This window comes from Schistocerca cancellata, chromosome 11, assembly GCF_023864275.1.
Source record: "Schistocerca cancellata isolate TAMUIC-IGC-003103 chromosome 11, iqSchCanc2.1, whole genome shotgun sequence".
Lineage (NCBI taxonomy): Eukaryota > Metazoa > Arthropoda > Insecta > Orthoptera > Acrididae > Schistocerca > Schistocerca cancellata.
This window is the reverse complement of record NC_064636.1, coordinates 86,640,924-86,665,677: the sequence shown is the minus strand read 5'-3', so window position 1 is coordinate 86,665,677 and position 24,754 is coordinate 86,640,924. Positions and strand designations below refer to the sequence as shown.

At 43.2% G+C, this 24,754-nt stretch overlaps 1 protein-coding gene across 1 annotated transcript in view; it reads right to left on the bottom strand.

Annotated features, from left to right (window-relative positions):
• The window catches only part of LOC126108240 (uncharacterized), a 142,796-nt gene that overhangs the window by 19,001 nt on the left and 99,041 nt on the right, over positions 1 to 24,754 (bottom strand). Inside the window, exon 6 of the mRNA XM_049913470.1 lies at positions 6,844 to 7,037. Coding sequence (XP_049769427.1) covers positions 6,844 to 7,037 — 194 coding nt within the window. The remainder of the gene's footprint in view (positions 1 to 6,843; positions 7,038 to 24,754) is intronic.

Genomic DNA, 24,754 nt, shown 5'->3' with positions numbered 1-24,754 from the left:
AACGCTACAAAACTTGAGCTTTGCTGAAACTCCATGCACAAAGTTGGTCTTCTCAACCTGCTCTGCCAGTTGCTGCAGTGACCCAAGAATTGCACCTTGTTCCCTCAATGGCTGCTGGAATAGCCTCTCCAGCAAGCTGAATGAGGCCCACGGGTGTACACGCTGAGCGCACCTGGTGCCCTTCCCTGTCCCTTGCTGCTATTTCCATAAGGGGTACCATCATTCGCCTAACACTTGAACTGCTGACGATTAATGAACCCCTACCAATTGCGTTTGCCTCCTCTTGACACCAGACAACACAGGTTTCCCCAAAACAGGTGAAGTGAGTCCCACTAGCTCAGTTTCGTTTTCAATGAAAGACAGCACCTAAGACTTGTTGGTCAGGGGGATTGGTATAACACCCTGAGTCCTCCCTGGTCCCCATCCACCCTACACAGGATGTGTAGATCTACCATTGACAAGCCAGACAGATTGTGTTCTTTCCTCATAGTAGTGAGGATCCACATGGGGGGATAGTACTAGAAGTACCTCTGGTAACAGTATCACTGGCACACGACTCTCGGAAGCTCTTCCGACACACCAGTTTGCAGCTGCCGCCAATCGTTTGACAGCAATCAGGGCGATTTCCAGCTGCTTAGAACGGCATCCCGTGTTGTATGTGTTACATGTAGGCTTCCGTACACTTTTCATGAACAGAGGACCTTCAAATTAAATATTTCCACATCTAAGTTATTCTATGATGATTGTCAAATGTTACAGTAGTATTTCCATGTCTAAAATACTTAAGGGATATTGTCATTTCAATCTCGGGAAATATTATTGATGGTTCATAGAGCGACAAGTCATCTCCTATCGTGTCACCACATATACAGGGTGTTACAAAAAGTTACGGCCAAACTTTCAGGAAACATTCCTCACACACAAAGATAGAAAACATGTTATGTGGACAAGTGTCCGGAAACGCTTACTTTCCATGTTAGAGCTCATTTTATTACTTCTCTTCAAATCACATTAATCATGGAATGGAAACTCACAGCAACAGAACATACCAGCGTGACTTCAAACACTTTGTTACAGGAAATGTTCAAAATGTCCTCTGTTAGCAAGGATACACGCATCCACCCTCCGTCGCACGGAATCCCTGATGCGCTGATGCAGCCCTGGAGAATGGTGTATTGTATCACAGCCGTCCACAATACGAGCACGAAGAGTCTCTACATTTGGTACCGGGGTTGCGTAGACAAGAGCTTTCAAATGCCCCCATAAATGAAAGTCGAGAGGGTTGAGGTCAGGAGAGTGTGGAGGCCACGGAATTGGTCCACCTCTACCAATCCATCGGTCACCGAATCTGTTGTTCAGAAGCGTACGAACACTTCGACTGAAATTTGCAGGAGCTCCATCGTGCATGAACCACATGTTGTGTCGTACTTGTAAAGGCACGTGTTCTAGCAGCACAGGTAGAGTATCCCATATGAAATCTTGATAACATGCTCCATGGAGCGTAGGTGGAAGAAACTAAAATGAGCTCTAACATGGAAATTAAGCATTTCCGGACACATGTCCACATAACATCTTTTCTTTATTTGAGTGTGAGGAATGTTTCCTGAAAGTTTGGCCGTACCTTTTTGTAACACCCTGTATAATCACCACCACACACACTTGTTCAGTTTTTCATACTGAATGATGTATAGTTTCCAATGTAATTCATAGATGTGAATGACAAACCTGTTCATAAATGATTTTTGAACTTAGCAATGAAAAAATAGTTAACAGCATTTTTACACAATTCAGATAAATTTTTAAGTGTGTGATGTGTTTTTATAGGTAATTCAGATGAACAGGTACTTTTGAGCACAGCTTAGAAGAGGTTAGCCAGCTGGGGTGGCCGAGCGGTTCTAGGCGCTACAGTCTGTAACCGCGCGACTGCTAGTCACAGGTTCGAATCCTGCCTCGGGCATGGATGTGTGTGATGTCCTTAGGTTAGTTAGGTTTAAGTATCTCTAAGTTCTAGGGGACTGATGACCTCAGAAGTTAGGTCCCATAGTGCTCAGAGCCATTTGAAGCATTTTTTTTCAGAAGAGGTTACATTCTAACTGGCTCTTTCAGTTTGATGGAGGCTAAAACACTAACCTCTGATTGAAGGGGAATTATGTCTTAATGCAATTTTATGTAAATAACGCAACTTGGTGTCATTTTTACGCATCATTTTAACACTCCACTCTGATTGGCTAGAGAGGAGTGGAGAGGATGTGGGTGTATGAAGCACAATTGAGCTAGTTCCCTATCTTGGATTTCTTTAAAATTTGTGTATTGGAACTATGTTCTGATTGATTGCTCCACTCAAATTCTTCACTGTGGTTTGTTGGAAATAGGAATACGAGGCTTGGGCATAAAGTACAGTTGAGGTAAGTCTCTTGTCTTGGATTTTTCTGACTGCCTGGCAATAGCGAGGAGGGATGGATGTATCTGCGTGTGGGTAGAAAGGGTTGGAGCCCATACAGGTCACACAGTTAGTACTCGACTTTCTTAAGATGAATGTTGATGAGTTGATGGTTCGACTCCCGCTCAGCCTCGATTGTTAATCTAAATTTTTTTCATCACTTGTCATATTATTTAATTTATATGGCATTTGAGAGGTAATGTCACTTTTAAAGAAACATATATTTTAAAGAAACATATATTAGAACAAACATATTTGTTACCATCAACAAGTAAATGTAGAAAGGCACAGAGTTCTCCTGAAAATGTATCTCTGTCACAATTTGCAAAATCCCTTATACATGCAGTCCGATAAGGTACCCGGAACTACTTTGCACCTCGACGCTTCGAGCTGCAGACACAGAGGCAGGCCCCATTTGGCAGTTAAACTGCATAGGGGTGACACATTGCTAATGTAGGGAGAACAAATAGTGTAGGTGCAAATTTATTGAGTACCTTAGAATTTACAAAAATGAAGGCTTGTGAGGGAGTTCAACCGTCACCTCACACACTTTCGGTTTACCCAGCTCGAGTGGTAACCACTTCACCACCGTGAAGTCTTGCGCTCGAGCACCTACACACAGGTACACCAGGTATATTATAGATGTGTAAAACTTCTCTCGTGGTTTTCTTGGAATTGTCAGAGTTGTGCCTACTAAATGTGTACAATGTTTGAAATACACTCCTGGAAATTGAAATAAGAACACCGTGAATCCATTGTCCCAGGAAGGGGAAACTTTATTGACACATTCCTGGGGTCAGATACATCACATGATCACACTGACAGAACCACAGGCACATAGACACAGGCAACAGAGCATGCACAATGTCGGCACTAGTACAGTGTATATCCACCTTTCGCAGCAATGCAGGCTGCTATTCTCCCATGGAGACGATCGTAGAGATGCTGGATGTAGTCCTGTGGAACGGCTTGCCATGCCATTTCCACCTGGCACCTCAGTTGGACCAGCGTTCGTGCTGGACGTGCAGACCGCGTGAGATGACGCTTCATCCAGTCCCAAACATGCTCAATGGAGGACAGATCCAGAGATCTTGCTGGCCAGGGTAGTTGACTTACACCTTCTAGAGCACGTTGGGTGGCACGGGATACATGCTGACGTGCATTGTCCTGTTGGAACAGCAAGTTCCCTTGCCGGTCTAGGAATGGTAGAATGATGGGTTCGATGACGGTTTGGATGTACCGTGCACTATTCAGTGTCCCCTCGACGATCACCAGTGGTGTACGGCCAGTGTAGGAGATCGCTCCCCGCACCATGATGCCGGGTGTTGGCCCTGTGTGCCTCGGTCGTATGCAGTCCTGATTGTGGCGCTCACCTGCACGGCGCCAAACACGCATACGACCATCATTGGCACCAAGGCAGAAGCGACTCTCATCGCTGAAGACGACACGCCTCCATTCGTCCCTCCATTCACGCCTGTCGCGACACCACTGGAGGCGGGCTGCACGATGTTGGGGCGTGAGCGGAAGACGGCCTAACGGTGTGCGGGACCGCTTCACGGAGACGGTTGCGAATGGTCCTCGCCGATACCCCAGGAGCAACAGTGTCCCTAATTTGCTGGGAAGTGGCGGTGCGGTCCCCTACGGCACTGCGTAGGATCCTACGGTCTTGGCGTGCATCCGTGCGTCGCTGCGGTCCGGTCCCAGGTCGACGGGCACGTGCACCTTCCGCCGACCACTGGCGACAACATCAATGTACTGTGGAGACCTCACGCCCCACGTGTTGAGCAATTCGACGGTACGTCCACCCGGCCTCCCGCATGCCCACTATACGCCCTCGCTCAAAGTCTGTCAACTGCACATACGGTTCACGTCCACGCTGTCGCGGCATGCTACCAGTGTTAAAGACTGCTATGGAGCTCCGTATGCCACGGCAAACTGGCTGACACTGACGGCGGCGGTGCACAAATGCTGCGCAGCTAGCGCCATTCGACGGCCAACACCGCGGTTCCTGGTGTGACCGCTGTGCCATGCGTGTGATCATTGCTTGTACAGCCCTCTCGCAGTGTCCGGAGCAAGTATGGTGGGTCTGACACACCGGTGTCAATGTGTTCTTTTCTCCATTTCCAGGAGTGTAAATTCATGATCTCAATGTCGTGGCTTTCCCTCGTGATTGACGGTGGAGAGTAGAGTGGACATCACTGTCACCAGCAGCGAGCACCGTCACTGTGACCGAATGCAGCGAGATCAGCACGGCGCAGCTACAGCGGTAGAGGAGGGGCAAGAAACGAAACACAATTACTCTGCAATGATCTACCAGAGGCCGCATTGTACGTTTGTGAGGTGGGAGGTTGTGTTTGTTGTTGGGTCTACCCTTGAGATGCAAAATTAAAGTCTCCATAATCAGAAAATGAAGTAAAGCTCCCTATGCAATCAAATGAATTTACCTCTGATAGGTAATGAAATAAGTCATGCAGGATATATCGTCTTATTAAATCTGAATTTGATAGGAGTAGACCCAACTCTGAAAGTCAATAGTCGTACACTAAATATACAGGTCAGCCATTACACGACACCACATATTAGTTGAGGGAGGCATATAACCACTGAATGAAAATGCATGCTCGTGCATTGAAGTGCCAAAGAAACTGGTACAGGAGTGTGTATTCAAATGCACAGATACGTAAACAAGCAGAATACGGCGTTGCTGTCAGCAACGCTTGTGTAAGACAACAAGTGTTTGGCGCAGTTGTTAGATCGGTTACTGCTGCTACAATGGCAGATTACCGAGATTTAAGTAAATTTGAACGTGGTGTCTACTTGTCGCATGAGGAATGGGACACAGCATCTCCGAGGTAGCGATGAAGTTGGGATTTTACCATTCAACCACTTTACGAGTGTACTGCAAATATCAAGAATCCGGTAAAACGTCAAATCTGTGACATCGGTGTGGCCAGAAAAAGATCCTGCAAGAGTGGGACCAACAACTACTGAAGAGAACCGTTCAACGTGACGGAAGTGCAACCCTTCTGCAAATTGCTGCAGATTTCGATGCTGGACCGTCACCAAGTTTCAGCGTGCAAACCGTACAACAAAACATCATAGATATGGGCTTTCGGAGCCGAAGGTCCACTCGTGTACCCTCGATGACTGCACGACACAAAGCTTTACGCCTCGCCTGGGCCTGTCAACACTGACATTGTCAACCGAATCTGGCATGCCTTGCAAAGTGCTGTTCAGAAGAGATCTCCACCCCCTCGTACTCTTACGGATTTGTGGACAGCCCAGCAGGATTCACGGTGTCAGTTCCCTCCAGCACTATTTCAGACATTAGTCAAGTCCTTGCCACGTCGTGTTGCAGCACTTTTGCATGCTTGTGGGGTCCTACAACATAGTAGGCAGGTGTACCAGTTTCTTTGGCTCTTCATTGTAGAAGATGCTATTTATTTCCCCTTTATGTCCATTCAGGTGGGGAAACGTTCTACAAGACGACAAAAAAATGCAAAGTCAAAGGAACAATAATGTTTCTTTCTCCGATCTTGGCTCCAAATTTGGGATCGCATAATGCATATCACCATTGGTCAAGTGTAAAGCATATCAGAATGCTAACTCTGCAAAGTTAACATACAGCGCTCAACCTGAACTATATCATGGAAAACTATTGCTGCCCGTATCTGACAAAATAACTGTTGATACTCGTGTGTGCATGCGCGCCGGTTGCGTGCAGCAGTTAACACTGTTCGGGAGCCATCTTTGCTTGCGTGGTCAGAGAGGTTGCGGAAAGACTACCGTTCTTGGAGGCAGAAGGCAGAGAGTGTCCTTATTAAAATTGTAACTTCTAATTTTGGGAAAGCTCCCAGTCATTCACCAATGACAGTAATGATTCTGAGTGCCATCCAATCTCCAGTCAAGTTTTGCCGAGATTGCGTCCGCCACCCCAGTGAAATTTCAAGATTTCGACAGAGCGAGAGGGGGAATTTAGGTTTTATTTGTAAATGGAGTGAAGGGCAGAAACTACCAGTCTTTCTAGCTATGTTCCTAAGTAGCCGTTGAGGCACTGTGTCACCGTGCACTTGTGGTATTTTTGTCACATAAAAATGTGGTTTTTTTTTTGGTCTCCTCTAAACACTACAAAATTTTGCATTCGTAGTTGTTTTGTATAATATATAGTACGGGTGTCGACAATACATTCTCATCTTGTAACAGACTTAGATGGAAACATGCCAAACTGTCAAAAAACTGACAATGGAAAGACATCAGCAACTACCTTGAGCGGCACTGTAAATCATGGAAGATCAACAACTGGATATCCACAGAAGTTTTTCAATCCGATTCCTCGAATTAGACTAGAGTCAACGTAGTCAGTACATAAACATGTAGTAGACAGGTCCCAGTATTAAACTTACCTACAATTCTGCGAACACCTGAAGTAAATAACTCGTAGAACAAGTTGAAACGATAGAGGGAGTGCAGTGCGTCCGCGAGGCCGAACATTTGTGGTGCCTCCGGCTGTCGCTCTTCGCATAGCGCACTGAAGCTGCTGCGAAAGGAGGGGTGTTCTTGGTGGAAGGTGAGAAGGTCTTCATTCAGAACAGGACGCCTGTAACATACAAGTGATGAGGTTCAAATTTTAAAAAAATCGACATGCCATATCGTGGACACTGTATGCGTTAATGTGAAAATACCCAGAATGAATTCACACTCAACAGTGGAGTGTTCCCTGATTTGAAACTTCCTGGTAGGTAAAAATTATGTGCAATACTGGGACTCGAACCCAGAACCTTTGCCTTTTTTTTAGCTAAAAGTATAGTGATGAATTGCACTAAAGAGCAGCATTATACAGTTAGTAATGCAGAGCCTTACCTCCACTAACAGAAGCTTCAAAATATTTCCTTCATTCACAAATTTAAAAAATTGGCAGTACCAGTGTATATTCTGTATCAACAAGAAAATTGTGTGTATGTGTGAGGGAGATGGGAGAGAGAGAGGGGGGGGGGGGGGGGGGGGGGAGGGGGAGGGAGAGAGAGAGAGAGAGAGAGAGAGAGAGAGAGAGAGAGACTTGCAGAACTTTGCTGACCTGCTGACAGGGCAATCAGCAGCAGCTCACCTGCCATGCTGCAGCCGCACACACGTCAGCAGAACGAGGGCCTAGCAGCGCTGCACTCGCTAGCAGTTTGGCTGACACGGGGGCACTCCCAAGTGTCAGTGAGCAGCCTAGATAAAACTTGGTGGCGGGAGGGGGGGGGGCAGTGTGTAGAGTAGTCAAGACAATGCAATACATATCTTTTGTTTGTGCCCACCCCATGAAGTAATTTGGGATATTACATTTGGAGGAAATGTCTTTGAAACAACGACATATAAAAAATGTTTCCCTTATAGAAGTTGATATGTAATTAATATTCTTGAAAGTCGCGTAAGCGAATTTTGTAATAATTTCAAGTTTCGCAAAATACTTCAAACCATTACACACAATTTGGGTGCATAGATCCTGAGAAATCAGTACCCAGAACGACCACCTCTGGCCATGATAACGGCCTCGATATGCCTGGGCATAGAGTCAAACAGAGCTCAGATGGCGTGTACAGGTACAGCTGCCCACAGTTCATCGAGAGTAGTGACTGGCATATTGTGACGAGCCAGTTACTCGGCCACCATTGACGACGTTTTCAATTGGTGAGAGATCTGGAAAATGTGCTTGCCAGGGCAGCAGTCGAACATTTTCTGTATCCAGAAAGACCCATACAGGACCTGCAACATGCGGTCGTGCATTATCCTGCTGAAATGCAGGGTTTCGCAGGGATCGAATGAAGGGTAGAGCATGGGTCGTACCACGTCTGAAATGTAACGTACACTCTTCAAAGTGCCATCAATGCGAACAAGAGGTGACCGAAACGAGTAACCGATGGCACCCCATACCATCACACCGGGTGATACGCCAGTATGGCGATAACAAATACGCGCTTCCAATGTGCATTCACCGCGATGTCGCCAAACACGGATGCAACAATCGTGATGCTGTAAACAGAACCTGGATTCATCCGAAATAATGACATTTTGCCATTTGTGCACCCAGGTTCATCATCAAGTACACCATCGCAGGCGCTCCTGTCTGTGATGCAGCGTCCAAGGTTACTAAATAACAAGGTTGGGCAGTAAGCGCTCTGCTCTGCCACTGGCTGGCCTAGTGATGTCAGCGTGGAAGCAAGCGCTCACAAGCAGACGACACGGCATGCGCGTTCACGTCGAGTTTTTGGCGGAAGATTTTGTTTATACCAGAATTGAGATGTCTAAATTGCTTTTCTGCTGCTAAAGTATTACAGTTAAAACTGACGAGTTATATTCTTTCGCAGCTTATGCCTCACACATCGGTAAAATGTCAGATCACAACCACACTGACACACACTTGAAATTCGAAACCTCGGCTCAAATAAATCAGAAACTATTCATTTAATCGCATTGAAATGAATTTAATTAAGAGCTCGAAGTTGCACACACTTGTTTGCAAGAACAGCATTCCTTCTTTCTAACGCCGCTATAGTATTCATCAAAGTAACTTTATCTGTGTCTGAAAAAAAAGCTGTCATCTGTACATGTGCTCTTATTACGATGTTTCTTATTTGGTGACAGCTTTTCCAGAGTTTCCAGAGATTTCTTATATAGTTCTCGTTTCTTATACCGTTTGGTTCTGTCTTCTGTTGCGGGTGACACATTGACAGTCGCACTACTGCACGGCAAATTGCGCGAAGGAACTGCATCTGGCTTGAGCATTCTTTTTCGGGGCAAATTAAGCAATTCAGACTGAAAATCCCTTAAGTAATCTGTTTCTGCGAAATGGCGAGAACATATTCTTGCATGCGCAACATTTACACTGTCTTTCCTACAACATTTCGACAACCACAGTTTTTGTAATGTTTCATTACGCGGGAAACTGTGATACATTACGTCAGTTCCCTTTGTGCTCCAATTGTAGGGAAAACAGCCCGTTACAGCACAGCCTGGCATTGTAAAAATTAATTTTCTCACTCACTTGTAGATCCTCCAATAAGAATTTCACAGGACGAACCATAAAACTATAGAGCTGGCGAACACAATGTTGATTCCGCTGTCCACTATCGCTAACTATTTCAGTTCCGAATCAAATATCAATTACAGCAAAAACCGTTAACACACCCGAATTCCGGATGTTTCCGCTGTTGACTGAGTACCTCAGAAGAAAGAACTCAATCAAAATACTCCTTCAAACATAAAACAACACAAGAAAAACAATCACACACAATTCGAACTGTGTACTGTTTGGCACAGCTGCTTCCACCGTGACGTCATGCGCACAACTGAGAAAACACGTTTCTTTCTGCGCATAGCTTTCTGCGCCCCCCTGGCAGCGTCAAGGGTAACCGCAGCCATGGTCTCCGAGCTTATAGTCTGTGCTGCTGCAAACGTCGTCGAACTGTTCGTGCAGATGGTTGTTGCCTTGCAAACGTCCCCATTTGTTGACTCAGGAATTGCGACATGGCTGCACGACCCGTTACAGCCGTGTGGATAAGATGCCTGCCATCTCGACTGCTAATGGTACGAGGCCATTGGGATCCAGCATGGCATTCAGTATTATCCTCCTGAACCCACCGATTCCATATTCTGCTAACAGTCATTGGATCTTGACCAACATGAGAAGCAATGTCGCGATAAGATAAACCCGCTATCGCGATAGGCTACAATCCGACCTTTATCAAAGTTGGAAACGTGATGGTACACATTTCTCCTCCTTACACGAGGCATCACAAAAACATTTCACCAGGCAACACCAGTCATCTGCTGTTTGTGTGAGAAATCGGTCGGAAACTTTCCTCATGTCAGCACGTTGTAGGTGTCGCCACCGGTGCCAACCTTGTGTGGATGCTCTGAAGAGCTAATCATTTGTACATCACAGCATCTTCTTCCTGTTGGTTAAATTTCACATCTGTAGCACATCATCTTCGTGGTGTAGCAATTTTAATGTCCAGTAGTGTATTTTGAAAAATGAAAACTTTTGCTACAACATAAATTAAATCAAGCTACATACATCCAGGTGTAATAAAGCTGGCTTCTGGATTACCATTTTTGGAAAATAAACTGTACACAGTGTGTTGTCAGAGTATTTTCAACAAAGCTAGTTAAAATATCTGAACATTCGTCATGTTGTTGTTGTGGTCTTCAGTCCAGAGACTGGTTTGATGCAGCTCTCCGTGCTACTCTATCCTGTGCAAGCTTCTTCATCTCCCAGTACCTACTGCAACCTACATCCTTCTGAATCTGCTTAGTGTATTCATCTCTTGGTCTCCCTCTACAATTTTTACCCTCCACGCTGCCCTCTAATACTAAATTGGTGATCCCTTGATGCCTCAGAACATGTCCTACCAACCAATCCCTTCTTCTAGTCAAGTTGTGCCACAAACTTCTCTCCTCCCCAATCCTATTCAATACCTCCTCATTAATTATGTGATCTACCCATCTAATCTTCAGCATTCTTCTGTAGCACCACATTTCGAAAGCTTCCATTCCCTTCTTGTCCTAACTATTTATTGTCCACGTTTCACTTCCATACATGGCTACACTCCATACAAATACTTTCAGAAACGACTTCCTGACACTTAAATCTATACTCAATGTTAGCAAATTTCTCTTCTTCAGATACATTCATCATTAGTCTAGTTATTTATTTTACTTACATTTGTTTTTTCTTTTCAATTGTTATTTTACATTCTCTTTTTTGTATTCTAGTTTTTTAGTCTATCATTTCACATACATGTATTTTGTTAGCTGAAAAATAGTAGTCACTACGATGCAAAAAATCTGCAAATAAATGCTTAAATTATAACCTTTTCTTACACCATGCACATAAAAAGAACAACATTTCTTCACATGATATATATGTCAGAGAACACAGTTTGAGAAAAAAAATTCAACAGGATTTCAAATTGTTACAGATGACCCTCTGAACATTCCAATTTGTATGAAGCATATCTCATACATTGGTAAGCCTTGGTGAAGATGATTGAGTATTGACTAGTAACTGCAGCTTCAATATTTTGTTTCTCAAGTGGAGATTGACATCATAACCATTCAACACAGCTAAATACGAAAATCTTCTCACAAAAGTATTCGTTTTCCAAAATAAATTAACGGTGGGGGTGGGAGGAGGGTACTTTGCAAAATTTCAGATTATTACAAAAGTAGATTATACAGTTTCCAAGAACATTAATTGCATACCAACTTTTAATTTGAAACATTAACTTACAAGTATCATTGGTTCACAGGTATTCCCCCCAAAATCTAATAAGCTACATTAGCTGTTAGGGTATGTTTTACCACATAAAAGTGAAACTGGGCAAACACAAAAAATTGTGTTTTACATTATTTTGCTCCCTCTACACACCCACCAAGTTTCATCAAGATAATTTACTGATGCTGGGAAATGTTGCCTTGTGAGAGTCAGAGGGTCTGTAACTAAACAGAGCCCAGTGCATACGAGCATAACATATCTCAGTTGCTCCCTAGTGGTAACTGTGCTCACCTTGTATAATTTATTTATAAATTTCGGCAAGAAGTGCCATGTATTAATGTTAATGTCAAATGCTTTATATGTTTCACTTATTAATGACATATTAATTACATTAGGTCTTTTAGACACTTCTTTACTGTTTTTTAATAATGCACAATATCAGTGTTTTCTCTCCCCCATCCCTCCTTTCTCCATTCCCTACCTATCATTTATGGTGAACAGCCTCACATTTTGCATACTGGGTTCGACAGAATGCTAGATGCCACAGAATGCCTTCGAAGGCATACTTTTCTACTGTTATCTTTGTTATGCAAATTTGACTATGTTCTTCTGTTTGATGAATTATTATTTTTCATTACTTGTGGTTAGCCGGGTACTATTACATTTGAACTAATGGCAATCTATACAGTCAGAAAAATTGCAACACCCTCAGGGACAAGGTCATCTTATTGGCAAGCGAGGTGACACACAGGTCTTCATATTGGCAAATTAGATGACACTTAGGTCGTCATTGTAGGAGTAAATGAAAACAAATGAAGACAAAATTAAACATACATGTCACAGTCAAAGGCACCCAAACATTGTCATCATCATACTGCGCACACTCCTCCCCGTTTGGTATGTATTCACACATACAATCATAAAGGTGCCGAATGGCATCTTGCACTAAATTGTACCAATTATCTAGCACCTTTTCTTCAAATTCGTTAACAGTTCTGGCTAGCCATGGAGAACGAGCAAGTTCCCTCCTCATCAGGTCACATACACGGAGTGTATATGCAGACAAGGAAAAAAATTTCCCTGATTTTTCCCAGTTTTCCCAGTCAAAAATACACTTTCTCCCAGGTGAAAATACACTTTTTTGTGTTAAGTTACAGTATAGTTTTCCTCAGAACTGTAAAACTTATCAAACCATTGAATCATGGTTTTATTCACCAGCATAGAATTTCTCGGTACTTTACAAAATTATCAAACCATTGAATCGTGGTTTTATACACCAGCATATAATTTCTCGGCACTTTACAAAATGCAACTTAGCAGGAAAAACATGTTTTGGAAAGATCTGTGATGTGCAGCCAAGTGTACACTGCATATTTTCGTATTAAGAAAGTATCAACTCGAATTCCATTGAACACCACGTGTTACTCTCCGAAGCATTGAAATTGATATTGCCAGCCACTCATTTCTCATGTCACGTGATCTCGCCAGACGATGATGGCAGATATTCAAGGCATAGGATCCGTGATGTAGTCAGCAAACAGCAACATCACTGTTTAGTAGCACGAACACACAAACAGGAAGAAGTTAATGGTTTCATCGTACATTCTCACAAATAGTTCATCTTGTGTAAAAGGAAAAGGAAATTTACTTTGAAAGTATCGCTTTTCAAACCTCTATTCACAGTATTTTCCCACAGCCTGTTAGAAATAAGTTTGTTTCAGCAGTTGGTACAGAGCACCAGACAACAGGCATCACCAAACTTGCGCAGCTGCGAGGACGCAGAAAGCCCGCATGTTCGTATGAGTAAAACATTAAAAGAGCTTACATTATGTCATAAAAGAAACAAGACATCAGAGGATACCTCAAGAGCATCGGAATTTCGTGACTCAAACTAAAATGCATAATTCAGCTTAAAGTGCACATTCATATGTCCAGATTCGGATGTAAATTTTCTTGGAGCACCTGTACTGTATTATTCTCATGTCTGGTTCTTTATTATGACATAATGCCAGATGTGCTAGAAGATGAAAACATGCACTTGAAATGCAGCAAACAGTTAAAACCATCCAACGGTGAAGAATTAAACATTTCATTTCAAATAAATGGACTGCCTCAGCGCAAAAGATTAATAAAAGCTCAATATCTTTAGCAAACTGACAAAAATAGCTTCATCGTTCTGCAAGGCGAAAAATGCTTGACTGTCAGAGAGGTGGAAATAAAAGAAAATCTGAAACTAGAACTTATTTAATCCTTGCGTAATTATGTAAATGTAGTTTAAAAACAAAGATGATTTGACTTACCAAACGAAAGTGCTGGCACGTCGATAGACGTCATATGTCTGCTTGTGCCTGTACATGTGTGGATGGATATGTGTGTGTGTGCGAATGTATACCCGTCCTTTTTTCCCCTAAGGTAAGTCTTACCGCTCCCGGGATTGGAATGACTCCTTACCCTCTCCCTTAAACCCCAAATCCTTTCGTTTTTCCCTCTCCTTCCCTCTTTCCTGACGAGGCAACCGTTGGTTGCGAAAGCTAGAATTTTGTGTGTATGTTTGTGTTTGTTTGTGAGTCTATCGACGTGCCAGCGCTTTCGTTTGGTAAGTCAAATCATCTTTGTTTTTAGATATATATTTTTCCCACGTGGAATGTTTCCTTCTATTATATTCATATGTAAATGTAGTTTAATTCACTTGATAGCTCCCGCTCACAGAAATCCGTTTTGTTTTCATTTGACACGACAGCAATAAACAAAGCGCGGAAACAGAAAAATCACTAAATGTAAACAAGTGTCATGTGGAGACTACAAACCTCCCCACTACAACTCAAGACCGCTCTGTGTATCAGTCCAGGATCTACGATATTTCCAAACTGGAGCAATTCTAGATAGTAGTGCCCACCTCCCTCCAGCATTTGACATAGGACGCCAAAATTTAAATAGACTTTTCAAAAAATGTTCATCTTGTAGCGCACCTGTTTCTAAAGAGTGTAATACATAAAACATATGTCTTTGAAGAAATGTAAGACATGATATTTGGTGTTAAATGTGCCAAAGTGCAGTGCCACGCCTCTTCACATAGCACTTTTCTATCGCATGTCACTGTATTTCGCTCTGTCGAATTCAAACGTGTATGTTTTGTAATGGATGCCATCAAACTATATTCAGAAGAGTGGAAATTAAAATGTTCTGTGGTGCCTTTCCTGCTCCCAGTTGGCCAGTTTGTTATCCTGCCCCTCTTAATAGGAAAAACTCACAATTGATACTAGATGGGGTTATTTATAACTGGAATAACAAGAACTCTTGAGAAAATTTGCACTCTTCATTGCCTATTAGCTAATAACTTGCTATTTTGTGTGACACAAAATTAGATATAGTATACATAAAACCAATAAAGATAAAGAGACAAGCAAGACCATGCACATTTCTTCAATCTTTAGCTCCTAGCATTTTTTTCCTCTCTATCTTGCTGTGGCTTTACAAGGTGTACTTTTCCTTCTGCGAAATAATCTGTTACCTCATCAAAGTTTGTCAAATGTTTTGCTACATGAAAAAAATGAAATGTCGTTGTCCAATACTGAAAAAGCTGTTAGCACAAATAGTAGCCAAGACTTCTGGTTTCTCGAGCTAATTATGTGTATTTTGTCAGTGTCTGCTCGGTAAAATGAAATAGGCCTGTCTAATATTGAAGAAATTGTAATACACACTAAATAAACGAGACTGTTTTGGAACAAATGGTCATTTTTATGACGTGACAGAATATAATTCACGGAGTACCAATATCAAATGTCTATTAGGCCTACTACAAGCAAAAAGATATATGTTAGGAAATGGTTTAATTCATACCCTCCAGCTTCTCAAGGATGAGATTGAAAAGTAGTAGCACAAAATTTTTATATAAATTTGGAATTGTCATATTCTTCCATAATTTGTGTGATGTCCTAATTTCTTCTCCTTCCTCGTTCTAACAAACAACCTTGTGATCACTAATTCTGCAACTACTCCTGCCAGTGTCAAAACTTATTCTTCGGTTAACTACACTAACCCTGCCACAATCACCCGTTTAGCTATCCCACATTTATTCTCTGGTTAGGCTTTATTACGTGTTCATACAAGGCGTTTTCCACGTTACTCCCAGAACAGAACTTAAGCGGGGACTGTACAACTGGCCCTTACCAGTGTAGCACTCTGGACAGAACTTTTATGTCAAAATTTCATTTTCTTGGATACACCGAGAAGATAACACGTAATCTTTCTTACCTGTTAGTCATTTATTTCCACTCTGGTAGTCTAAATCTATGGCTTTCACCGATAATTATAACAACGCTGATTATTCGCACAGCCAGTCGGCTTTATTCTGCTCAGCTCGTATAGCCCCGTCCCCTCTTGTCTGCAGGGAAGTTTATATCTAGATGCGACAGGATTCCCCTGGCAGACACATTCACGCATTCAAAAATCAACTAATGATTCATTCATAAAGCAACAGTATGTTTCCAAAAATGTTCAAAACCAACAGGGATGGGTTTCAGAATCATATGAATAATTGATAGACCAACGTACGCTGGATGCTAGGCACTTTGTGAAACAAGGTTTTTTCCCCTCAAGAACATGAATTTGGCACTCCCACCCCCCCCCCCCCCTGTCCCCCTGAAACTGCCGCCCAGGACTGATTGTAACCCCCCCCCCCCCTCCCCTAGATCCGGGCCTGTTGCGAGATGTGTGAATCTGACTGCCTGGGTCTGCCACTAAAATTTTTCTGGGTAGTGTCTCGCTGCTTGCTGCTGCTGCTCATCCAGCTAACAGCCTCGCTTCTGTAGCCAGAAGTGGGAGAAGGTACTACACATACGCGACTCAAACACGCATGCACATGAGTCCGCTCGCTACTGCTCATACGTCTACATCTACATACATACTCCGCAATCCACCATACGGTGCATGGCAGAGGGTACCTCATACCACAACTAGCATCTTTTCTTCCTGTTCCACTCCCAAACAGAAAGAGGATAAAAATGACTGCCTATATGCCTCTGTATGAGCCCTAATCTCTCTTATCTTATCTTTGTGGTCTTTCTGCGAAATGTAAGTTGGCGGCAGTAAAATTGTACTGCAGTCAGCCTCAAATGCTGGTTCTCTAAATTTCCTCAGTAGCAATTCACGAAAAGAATGCCTCCTTTCCTCTAGAGACTCCCACCCGAGTTCCTGAAGCATTTCTGTAACACTCGCGTGATGATCAAACCTACCAGTAACAAATCTAGCAGCCCGCCTCTGAATTGCTTCTATGTCCTCCCTCAATCTGACCTGATATGGATCCCAAACACTCGAGCAGTACTCAAGAATAAATCGTATTAGTGTTTTATATCTTCCCCAAATTCTACCAATGAACCGAAGACGACTATCCACCTTCCCCACAACTGCCATTACATGCTTGTCCCACTTCATATTGCTCTGCAATGTTACACCCAAATATTTAATCAATGTGACTGTGTCAAGCACTACACTGCTAATGGAGTATTCAAAAATTACAGGATTATTTTTACTACTCATCTGAATTAATTTACATTTATCTATATTTAGAGTTAGCTGCCATTCTTTGCACCAATCACAAATCCTGTCCAAGTCATCTTGTATCCTCCCACAGTCACTCAACAATGACACCTTCCCGTTGTAACGGAACATATTAAAGGCTTTACTTTACCGAACTATGCGATACCCTCCAAATTCAACCAGTTTAACGAGTATTTATGATTATAGAAAAGTTATTGTGTATGTTAACAATGATTGCATAACATATCTCCATAAACAGTCAACCCATTAAATTATACTGAATAACTGACCCACACAAAAGTTAATATCACTTGATCACTGATACAGCAAATGTCATCATGTAAAAACACTAAGTTCATCTTAAATAATTAATATGAAGTACGAAAAATAGTGGCAAACTTAGGTATTGTGGATCTCCTTAAAGAAAAATCTCCCAGTGAAACCTATTTGTTCACTAGGAGCGTTTTCACTCAGTATTCATGTAATCAATCCTATTTTAGATGAAAACCAATGTAATTCTTAATAATTCATGTTATTTACTTATTTATGCAAATTAGAGAAGTCAATTGAAAAACTTCTAAAAAACGGTCTTTTTGTAACAAAGAATTATTCTGTCAAGTCAACAAATCTGTCCGTCATTTTAATAACGTGTTAAATTATGTCACTTGATGCAAATTAATAACTTTTCTGCACAAATTATGATAACATATGTACATGTGACTTATAAACTATATCTCTTTTTAGTAGTTCTTTGACAATGTTATAAATACCAGCAGCAAGAAGGGTTGGGGGCACAGTCGGAATGTCACTTTGGTAAAGTGTGTTTGTGTGTTGTTGTTTGAGGTGGATAAACAATGCAAAGAACATGTAAAGGAAGTACTACTTTGTGTTGTGTCATGGTCTTTGGTGAACAGTGGAATTAAGATGGCCACCAAAGTAATAAATATTTGAAGTTTACGTATTTGTTGGTTTCGCTCGTTCTTTATCATCAAAAGCACATAAAAAACACGGGACCTCATGTTTTTAACCCTAGACAACCAGATTTGGAGCCAGCATCAGCATTGAGACACAGCAGCGATCCAGCAAGCAGCAGCGATTACCACAATGCATTTTAATGGCGCCAACCTAACATCAAGTGCTAACAAGCTCCGTAAATGGGAGTGAAATAGTGCGATTATAGCAATTAGCAATATCTACGACTAGGCGACCATTACACCGTACACCACAGCATCATCAGCAAACAGCCGCACATTGCTATCCACCCTATCCAAAAGATCATTTACGTAGATAGAAAACAACAGCGGACCTACCACACTTCCCTGGGGCACTCCAGACAATACCCTCACCTCCGATGAACAGTCACCATTGAGGACAACGTACTGGGTTCTATTACTTAATAAGTCTTCGAGCCACTCACGTACTTGGGAACCAAACCCATATGCTCGTACCTTAGTTAGGAGTCTGCAGTGGGGCACCGAGTCAAATGCTTTCCGGAAGTCGAGGAATATGGCATCTGTCTGATACCCTTCATCCATGGTTCTCAAGATATCATGTGAAAAAAAGGCAAGTTGCGTTTCGCAGGAGCGATGCTTTCTATAGCCGTGCTGATACTTGGACAGCAACATCTCTGTCTCAAGGAAATTCATTATACTTGAACTGAGAATATGTTCGAGAATCCTGCAACAAACCAATGTTAAGGATATTGGTCTGTAATTTTGAGGCTCCATCCTTCTACCCTTCTTATATACAGGCATCACGTTCGCTTTTTTCCAGTCGCTCGGGACTTTACGTTGGGGAAGAGATTTTCGATAAATGCAAGCTAAGTAAGGAGCCAATACAGTAGAGTACTCTCTGTAAAATACGAATCTAGTGTAAACAGTTTATTTCCTTTGTTAGAATATTGGTTCTTACGAGTCAAAATTAGAAAAATCTAACTGAAAACAAAAACAATGAAAAATTCCAGGGTTTTTCCCGGTTTTATCCCGGGTGAAAAAATCCCCGGGTTTTCCCTGGATCCCCCAGTTGTCCCAGGTCGTATACACCCTGCATACATGTCCAAATGGAGAGATATCTGGTAGTCTTTTTCGACAGGCCAGTGGCTGCACACCACAAACAGCACATTAGTGGCAGCATCCATATGTGGACATGTATTGTCTTGCCGAAAGAGCACATTGCCAATGGCCTCGGTGCATTAGTAACACCGGTTCCTGTCAGATTACTGAAGGTAAGCACTGTCGAGCTCGGCTAGCACTCGGATGGATTTCCGTTCAGGTCTGCCGAGTGCTGTCAGTAAGCAAAGGGCACTCAGCTCTTGTGCGGCCAATCGAGGAGCTACTCGATTCAGAAGTAGTGGCACTGGTCACAAAAACTGATAATGGCCAGGAGAACGATGTGCTGACCACATGCCCCTCCATACCCACATCCGATGTAGCCTAAGGGCTGAGGATGACACAGAGGCCGATTGGTAATGTTGGACTTTCAGAACCTGTTTGTACAGTGGTTTTGGGGTTGTCTTTATATATATATAAACAAAGATGATGTAACTTACCAAACGAAAGCGTTGGCATGTTGATAGACACACAAGCAAACACAAAAATACACACAAAATTCAAGCTTTCGCAACAAACAGTTGCTTCATCAGGAAAGAGGGAAGGAGAGGGAAAGACGAAAGGATGTGGGTTTTAAGGGAGAGGGTAATGTCTGCTTGTGTCTGTGTATGTGTGGATGGATATGTGTGTGTGTGCGAGTGTATACCTGTCCTTTTTTCCCCCTAAGGTAAGTCTTTCCGCTCCCGGGATTGGAATGACTCCTTACCCTCTCCCTTAAAACCCATATCCTTTCGTCTTTCCCTCTCCTTCCCTCTTTTCTGATGGAGCAACCGTTGGTTGTGAAAGCTTGAATTTTGTGTGTATGTTTGTGTGTCTATCGACGTGCCAGTGCTTTCGTTTGGTAAATCACATCATCTTTGTTTTTAGATATATTTTTCCCACGTGGAATGTTTCCCTCTATTTTTTATATATATATATATATATATATATATATATATATATATATATATATATATATATATAGAGGGAAACATTCCACGTGGGAAAAATATATTTAAAAAGAAAGATGATGAGACTTACCCAACAAAAGCGCTGGCAGGTCGATAGACACACAAATAAACACAAACATACACACAAAACTCTAGCTTTCGCAACCAACGGTTGCCTCGTCAGGAAAGAGGGAAGGAGAAGGAAAGACAAAAGGATATGGGTTTTAAGGGAGAGGGTAAGGAGTCATTCCAATCCCGGGAGCGGAAAGACTTACCTTAGGGGGGAAAAAAGGACAGGTATACACTCGCACACACACACACATATCCATCCATACATACAAGACACAAGCAGACATTTGTAAAGGCAAAATGTCTGCTTGTGTCTGGTATGTATGGATGGATATGTGTGTGTGTGCGAGTGTATACCTGTCCTTTTTTCCCCCCTAAGGTAAGTCTTTCCGCTCCCGGGATTGGAATGACTCCTTACCCTCTCCCTTAAAACCCATATCCTTTTGTCTTTCCTTCTCCTTCCCTCTTTCCTGACGAGGCAACCGTTGGTTGCGAAAGCTAGAGTTTTGTGTGTATGTTTGTGTTTATTTGTGTGTCTATCGACCTGCCAGCGGTTTTGTTGGGTAAGTCTCATCATCTTTCTTTATATATATATATATATATATATATATATATATATATATATATATATATATATATATATATATATATATATATATATATATATATATATATATATATATATAAAAAGAAAGATGATGAGACCCACCCAACAAAAGCGCTGGCAGGCCGATAGACACACAAACAAACACAAACATACACACAAAACTCCAGCCCTCGCAACCAACGGCTGCCCCGCCAGGAAAGAGGGAAGGAGAAGGAAAGACAAAAGGATTGGGTTCCAAGGGAGAGGGCAAGGAGTCATTCCAATCCCGGGAGCGGAAAGACCCACCCTAGGGGGAAAAAAGGACAGGTCCACACTCGCACACACACACATATCCATCCACACACACACAGACACAAGCAGACATTTGTAAAGGCAAAGAGTTTGGGCAGAGATGTCAGTCGGGATGGAAATACAGAGGCAATGATGATGTTGAAAGACAGGTGAGGTATGAGCGGCGGCAGATTGAAATTAGCGGAGATTGAGGCCTGGCGGATAGCGAGAAGAGAAGATATGCTGAAGGGCAAGTTCCCATCTCCGGAGTTCTGACAGGTTGGTGTTAGTGGGAAGTATCCAGATAACCCGGACGGTGTAACACTGTGCCAAGATGTGCTGGCCGTGCACCAAGGCATGTTTAGCCACAGGGTGATCCTCATTACCAACAAACACTGTCTGCCTGTGTCCATTCATGCGAATGGACAGTTTGTTGCTGGTCATTCCCACATAGAACGCTTCACAGTGTAGGCAGGTCAGTTGGTAAATCACGTGGGTGCTTTCACACGTGGCTCTGCCTTTGATCGTGTACACCTTCCGGGTTACAGGACTGGAATAGGTGGTGGTGGGAGGGTGCATGGGACAGGTTTTACACCGGGGGCGGTTACAGGGGTAGGAGCCAGAGGGTAGGGAAGGTGGTTTGGGGATTTCATAGGGATGAACTAAGAGGTTACGAAGGTTAGGTGGACGGCGGAAAGACACTCTTGGTGGAGTGGGGAGGATTTCATGAAGGATGGATCTCATTTCAGGGCAGGATTTGAGGAAGTCGTATCCCTGCTGGAGAGCCACATTCAGAATCTGATCCAGTCCCGGAAAGTATCCTGTCACAAGTGGGGCACTTTTGGGGTTCTTCTGTGTAAGGTTCCGGGTTTGAGGAGATGAGGAAGTGGCTCTGGTTATTTGCTTCTGTACCAGGTCGGGAGGGTAGTTACGGGATGCAAAAGCTGTTTTCAGGTTGTTGGTGTAATGGTTCAAGGATTCCGGACTGGAGCAGATTCGTTTGCCACGAAGACCTAGGCTGTAGGGAAGGGACCGTTTGATGTGGAATGGGTGGCAGCTGTCATAATGGAGGTACTGTTGCTTGTTGGTGGGTTTGATGTGGACGGACGTGTGAAGCTGGCCATTGGACAGGTGGAGGTCAACGTCAAGGAAAGTGATATGGGATTTCGAGTAGGACCAGGTGAATCTGATGGAACCAAAGGAGTTGAGGTTGGAGAGGAAATTCTGGAGTTCTTCTTCACTGTGAGTCCAGATCATGAAAATGTCATCAATAAATCTGTACCAAACTTTGGGTTGGCAGGCCTGGGTAACCAAGAAGGCTTCCTCTAAGCGACCCATGAATAGGTTGGCGTACGAGGGGGCCATCCTGGTACCCATGGCTGTTCCCTTTAATTGTTGGTATGTCTGGCCTTCAAAAGTGAAGAAGTTGTGGGTCAGGATGAAGCTGGCTAAGGTAATGAGGAAAGAGGTTTTAGGTAGGGCGGCAGGTGATCGGCGTGAAAGGAAGTGCTCCATCGCAGCGAGGCCCTGGACATGCGGAATATTTGTGTATAAGGAAGTGGCATCAATGGTTACAAGGATGGTTTCCGGGGGTAACAGACTGGGTAGGGATTCCAGGCGTTCGAGAAAGTGGTTGGTGTCTTTGATGAAGGATGGGAGACTGCATGTAATGGGTTGAAGGTGTTGATCTACGTAGGCAGAGATGCGTTCTGTGGGGGCTTGGTAACCAGCTACAATGGGACGGCCGGGATGATTGGGTTTGTGAATTTTGGGAAGAAGGTAGAAGGTGGGGGTGCGGGGTGTTGGTGGGGTCAGGAGGTTGATGGAGTCAGGTGAAAGGTTTTGTAGGGGGCCTAAGGTTCTGAGGATTCCTTGAAGCTCCGCCTGGACATCAGGAATGGGATTACCATGGCAAACTTTGTAAGTAGTGTTGTCTGAAAGCTGACGCAGTCCCTCAGCCACATACTCCCGACGATCAAGTACCACAGTCGTGGAACCCTTGTCCGCCGGAAGAATGACGATGGATTGGTCAGCCTTCAGATCACGGATAGCCTGGGCTTCAGCAGTGGTGATGTTGGGAGTAGGATTAAGGTTTTTTTAAGAAGGATTGAGAGGCAAGGCTGGAAGTCAGAAATTCCTGGAAGGTTAGGAGAGGGTGGTTTTGAGGAAGAGGAGGTGGGTCCCGCTGTGACGGAGGACGGAACTGTTCCAGGCATGGTTCAATTTGGATAGTATCTTGGGGAGTTGGATCATTGGGAGTAGGATTAGGATCATTTTTCTTCGTGGCAAAGTGATATTTCCAGCAGAGAGTACGGCTGTAGGACAGTAAATCTTTGACAAGGGCTGTTTGGTTAAATCTGGGAGTGGGGCTGAAGGTGAGGCCTTTGGATAGGACAGAGGTTTCGGATTGGGAGAGAGGTTTGGAGGAGAGGTTAACTACTGAATTGGGGTGTTGTGGTTCCAGATTGTGTTGATTGGAGTTTTGAGGTTTTGGAGGGAGTGGAGCTGGAAGTGGAAGATTGAGTAGATGGGAGAGACTGGGTTTGTGTGCAATGAGAGGAGGTTGAGGTTTGCTGGAAAGGTTGTGAAGGGTGAGTGAGTTGCCTTTCCGGAGGTGGGAAACCAGGAGATTGGATAGTTTTTTAAGGTGGAGGGTGGCATGCTGTTCTAATTTGCGGTTGGCCTGTAGGAGGATGCTACGAACAACTGGTGTGGATGTGGGAGAGGAAAGATTGAGGACTTTTATTAGGGACAGGAGTTGATGGGTGTGTTGATTGGCTGAGTGGATGTGTAGGTGAAGGATTAGGTGGGTGAGGGCAATGGATTGTTCGGTTTGGAACTGGTATAGGGACTGATGGAAAGAAGGGTTGCAGCCAGAGATGGGAACTTTAAGTGTGAGGCCTTTGGGAGTGATGCCAAATGTCAGACAAGCCTGAGAAAATAAAATATGGGAGTGTAATCTGGCTAGGGCGAAGGCATGTTTGCGGAGGGAATGTAAATAAAACTTAATGGGGTTGTTGTGGAGGTGTTGTGAGGGTGACATGGTACTGGAAGGTGGAAAGTGGAACACGAGGCTGAAATGAAAATGAAAATAAATATAAAAATATATGGGGAGAGATAAAGGTAAAACTAGAAAGCAAATGGAGATCTGGTGTGAAAAAAGGCGAAAAAGGGTTGGATAGAGCTGGGCTATGTTGATCCTGTGGTGAACTTGTGTAGGTAGATAATGATGTGCACAAAGGTTAGGTGGTTGTGTTGCCGCCAAAACACGTTAAAGGGTGGAGAAATACGGGAAAATTTCGAAAAAACTACGTGAGGATGTATTAAAAGGGTGGTTTGGTGGTGGCAGATTATGAAAATGAAGCTAACAATTGTCTGGTGAAGAAATAATGACGTTAAAACCTGTGGGAAGCGGCTAAAAATGATCGATGATGTGAGAAAAACGGAAATGGAAATAAAGCAAAAGATATTAAAACTAGCCGAAAAGGTTGTTTAATAGCTGAAAGGAACTGTTTGTGAACTGGAAACGGTGGATTT